Genomic DNA, 4701 nt, shown 5'->3' with positions numbered 1-4701 from the left:
GTATTAAGAAGTTTCTAGAAATTTGTAAAAAACTTTGTACAATTTTATTATTTATATAAATTCGGTATTTTTTTCGTTAAATTTTTATTTCATTTCATAAAATCATAATTTTTTTTGCATATCTACAAATACAAAATGTCAATTGTATATTCAAACCACTACCGGTTCATAATTTCAACCAATAGTTATGTCATTATCATATTACTGCAAAACATATACACTTTAATTAGTAAAAATGTTATTATCAATTATTTATTTTAAATAAATAAGTTACAATTTAATTAAAAAATAATAATTTCTAATCCGTGATAACCTAGTTTCCGAATCAATCAACCAACAAAAACATAGGTTTCTAAGAGCCAAATCATAAAATCAGAAGTATCAACATATAATCATCCCAAAATCAGAGTATCAAATTATGCGGAAATCATGAAACTATTGAGGTGAGTGTACACTAAAGGCTTCGCCTTCTTGCGATCATCTTAAGAACCTGAAACACATTTAAACCACAACTGTAAACATGAAACTTAGTGAGTTTTCCTAAAATAACACATACAACATGTATACCACAAAACATAACTGTAACGGGTCTGTAACAACCTTGTGTCCATATCAACCTTGAGTCCGTATTAACTCTATCGAGTCCATATCAACCCCAGGTCTATATCAACCCCAAGTCCATATTGACTCCGAGTTTGTATCAACTCCATCGGGTCCATATCAACCTACATACACATAACATACAAGCATACAACAAAATTCACAAAGAAAACAAGCACAAAACGACACCCAATGTCCTATAGTATAGTGAGCAGACTCACCTCACATATATCGACTAAGTACAACAGCTCTAACACAATGCAGACCAGTACTACGAAACACCTACTCAACAATAAGGAAGTATTCCCTCAGTCTATACCCTAAAACCCTTAAGCTGACCAAAAGTCAACTATGGTCAAAAGTCAACAGACAAAGTCCACCTCAACATGTCTCCGCGTCGTGACCACTTATAGGTCACATCGTGGGCACTCCATGACAAAACAATCGGGTCATACCTCAGTCGCCATATTGTGGGGACCTAAGTGTCACGTCATGGGAACTAGGTTCCCACAACTTAACAGATTCAACTCTTAATTTGTTAAGCCACTCATTCTAACTTTCCAGAAGCCTTCTTAAATCCTAATACATCACAAATATCAATGTTGTTCAGTCATGTATGTTCAATGCAAGTCTAAAGCTCAACTTATGTAAAAATGGGAAGAAAAGCACCAAAATCTCATGCATGGAGTCCAATCCACCATCAAACTTTATATCTGAGACTTATGTTCGTCAAAGGACCTCAATGATCCATAAAGTTGCTAACTTTATGGATTCCATGCATTTAACTCAACCCAAGCATGGAGAAAATTGGGTAAAACATAGATCTAGCATGCTTAAATGAGAAAGAAAAGAACTTGAGGAAGTACAAAGGTCCAGAAACAACACAAGGTGATGAGGAGGAGACTTTCTTGCTGAAACAATGCACCAAAGGAGCCTTCTTCTTCAAAAAGGAGCTAAAAACCACTAAAAGAGCTCTCAAAATAAAACAATGGATGGTATATTTGATTAGGGCAAGAATGGAGGTGATGGAGGCTAAGAGTGTGCAAACCCTAATCCCTCACTTCCGTTAAATAGGGTGTAAATCGTGGAAAAATTAGGGTTAACCATCAAACGACCGCCACGTCGTGACAACCTACTCGTCACGTCGTGGCCCACAAGAAATGATGCACTTTTCTGCCTTGATGATCACGTCATGAGGTCTACTTCCTCCTGTCGTGATCGCCTCAAAACCAAAGATTTTACATTTTTTTGTAGATCAAAAGCATAAATAATTCATTTAGTATGTGGTGCATTTATTTTAGTTTTCATACTATATTGTGTGTATTGTTGTCATGGTACTTATATATTTAGAGTCATTTCATATCATGTGGGGTATATGTTGAATATGAATGAAGTGTGATGATAACCAATAATCATTCTAGATGATTTAATGTACACTAGTAGTCTATCTACTAATACCCTATTGAGGGTGTTGTTGCATTCATTTGGTTTTTGTAATTTTTTTCAAAGCTAAAGGTGGTTTATGTAATTATTTGTGAAATAAAAATAAGGGTTTAGGTCATTTTTGGTCACTTAACTTTTGGTTTTATGCTCATTTGGTCACTTAACTCTTTTTAAGTTTTAAAAGGTCATCAAACTTTTGGCTTTGTGCTCATTTAGTCACTTAACTTTTCTTTTGGTCACATTTAGTCACGAAACTTTTAAAACTGTGTTCATTTAGTCACTCAACTTTTAAATTTTTTTAAAAGTTTAATGACTAAATGAGCACAATTTTAAAAGTTAGGTGACTAAATGAGCATAAATCTAAAAGTTGGGTGATTAAATGTGACCAAATCAAAAGTTAAGTGACTAAATGAGTATAAAATCAAAAGTTTGATGACCTTTTAAAACTTAAAAATAGTTAAGTGACCAAATGAAGAAAAACCCAAAAGTTAAGTAACCAAAAATGACCTAAACCCTAAAAATAACTTTTATAACGTACTTATTTTTTTTTATGAACATGATCTTTGTCGTTACCAAAACTTTTTTTAATAAACTCATATAATACATGGGTCTCAGACCTATTTTCGGAATAAATCATCCAACAAAAACACAAGTGAAATTGATTACGTAGAGATGACCAATCAAGTTTAATCCAACCCGTTGCTTATAGAGGGGTAAATTAGTAAATTGGATGGGTTGTTCCAACCCGGAAGAAGCCCTGAAAAAGCGTCTGGGTGCAAATCGTTTTGTCAATCGGAAGGAAATCGGTAGATGGAGAGAGGAGAGAGAACAATGAAAGTATATGCGATTTTGGGGCTTCTTCTCTTTTCTGCTTTCGTCGGCGATGTATCGGCTCTTTCAGTCACCGTGAACGACGTCGAATGTGTATACGAGTATGTACTTTACGAAGGCGATACCGTTTCAGGCAACTTTGTTGTTGTCGATCATGATATATTCTGGAGCTCCGATCACCCCGGCATCGACTTTATCGTGAGTATCTGGATCTTTATACTTCAGATCACCATGTTTTTTCCCCTTCTATTGGATTTCTCAAAATTGGATCCTAGTTGACCTAAATCAGAAATTTCGATAAAGGATTTTGCTGTTCTATTCGAAAATTATAGATTGGAGTTAAATTTTAGGGGTTTTGTTTTATCGACCTTTGATGTTTCATTGATCTGCTCCGGTACGTGAATTTTAATTGGAATGAAATTCCATGGGTTATTTCGGCTAGAACTTCTGAATTCAATCGAATTTCATCGAACACTTATTCATTTTATCTCCTTTGTTTATGTGATTTGTGATTACGCAATCCAGTTGACAAGTTTCTTTCTTTTCTTTTCTTTTTGTTGTATGGATCTCATATAATTTGTTCTCAATTTCAATACATGTTAGGCCTTTTGATTTTTGAAGTTACACTAAAAACAATTGGCTAACAGACTTTTTGGATTATAAACAAGGATTATATTGATCTTTAACATCCCTTCCATGACACTCTCCCTTGTCGATTGGCTTCCATGAAAACTATTTAGGTCATCATCAAGCGTGTTTCAACAGCAATATAAATATAAAATTGTAGGGAAGAAGAAGAGCTGAAATTAATTCATTTGGGTTTGTTTCAGGTGTCATCTCCCGGAGGAAATGTAGTACAAACCATGAAAGGAACATCTGGAGAAAAATTTGAGTTCAAAGCTCCAAGAAGTGGAATGTATCAATTCTGTTTCCATAATCCTTACTCAACTCCAGAAACTGTCTCTTTCTACATACATGTTGGTCATATTCCCAATGAGCATGACCTAGCAAAAGATGGTTTGTTGAACTCCCTCTTATTTCTTGCAACCATTATCTTTTAAAGCTCAAATTTTTATATTGTTTTTGTATGTTTTGTAGAGCATTTGGACCCTGTGAATGTGAAAATTGCTGAATTGAGGGAGGCATTGGAATCTGTTACAGCTGAACAAAAATACTTGAAAGCTCGTGATGCTCGACATCGCCATAGTAAAGCTCTCATTCTATTCAATCATATTTATTATATGCCAAACACAGTATAATTTGTTCTGTCATGTCATGTCATGTGATGTATGATGTATAACTGGTTGTTGTGTAGCAAATGAGAGCACGCATAAAAGGGTGATCTTTTACACAATTGGAGAATACATTTTGTTGGCACTTGCAAGTGGACTCCAAGTGGTTTACATACGTCGCCTGTTTAGCAAGTCGGTTGCATACAACCGGGTTTGAGCTTTGAATCAATCAATTGTATCTTATCTTTCTTCTTATATTTATTGTTATAGATTAGAACTCGGGAACATTTATGTTATCTATCGTGTTTAGAGCTTTTCGATGTTTTACCTTTTTACTTACCTTCAATTAAATTAATGCAATCTTGCAATTTTCAACTTGATGTTTTCTTTGCTTTCATATGGTTGGTTTATTCTTCAAGGCTGTGGGGGATTTTGGTGGAGATTTGGAGTTCGGGTTTCCTTTTTTCTCAGTAACTTGTATTATTGTGTATATGGTTAAAGTGGTTAATGGGTAATGACGTGTGTTTGGACAAAGAGTTGTAAACATAAAGTTGATTTTTTTAGTTCCAAAAAATAGGCTTGAATGAGATTAAAT

The 4701-nt window shown here is 34.4% G+C and overlaps 1 protein-coding gene across 1 annotated transcript; it reads left to right on the top strand.

Annotated features, from left to right (window-relative positions):
• The first annotated feature begins 2789 nt into the window (after positions 1 to 2789).
• LOC145006471 (emp24/gp25L/p24 family/GOLD family protein) lies at positions 2790 to 4481 on the top strand. The gene is made up of 4 exons (XM_078965555.1): positions 2790 to 3072; positions 3705 to 3891; positions 3973 to 4080; positions 4190 to 4481. The coding sequence occupies exons 1-4, from the start codon at positions 2854 to 2856 to the stop codon at positions 4321 to 4323; spliced, it is 648 nt and encodes a 215-aa protein (XP_078821681.1). The 5' UTR covers positions 2790 to 2853; the 3' UTR covers positions 4324 to 4481.
• The last annotated feature ends 220 nt before the right edge of the window (positions 4482 to 4701 follow it).

The sequence above is a fragment of the Lactuca saligna genome, chromosome 7 (assembly GCF_052625555.1).
Source record: "Lactuca saligna cultivar CGN05327 chromosome 7, ASM5262555v1, whole genome shotgun sequence".
Lineage (NCBI taxonomy): Eukaryota > Viridiplantae > Streptophyta > Magnoliopsida > Asterales > Asteraceae > Lactuca > Lactuca saligna.
This window is presented reverse-complemented; position numbering and strand designations above follow the sequence as displayed.

What these genes read in the sequence shown, in the direction of transcription:
- LOC145006471 (XM_078965555.1), top strand. Translation starts at nt 2,854, where the DNA reads ATGGAGAGAGGAGAGAGAACAATGAAAGTATATGCGATTTTGGGGCTT. An exon ending in GCATGACCTAGCAAAAGATG is followed by an intron (nt 3,892 to 3,972) that starts GTTTGTTGAACT and finishes TATGTTTTGTAG; the next exon opens with AGCATTTGGACCCTGTGAAT. An exon ending in TGATGCTCGACATCGCCATA is followed by an intron (nt 4,081 to 4,189) that starts GTAAAGCTCTCA and finishes GTTGTTGTGTAG; the next exon opens with CAAATGAGAGCACGCATAAA.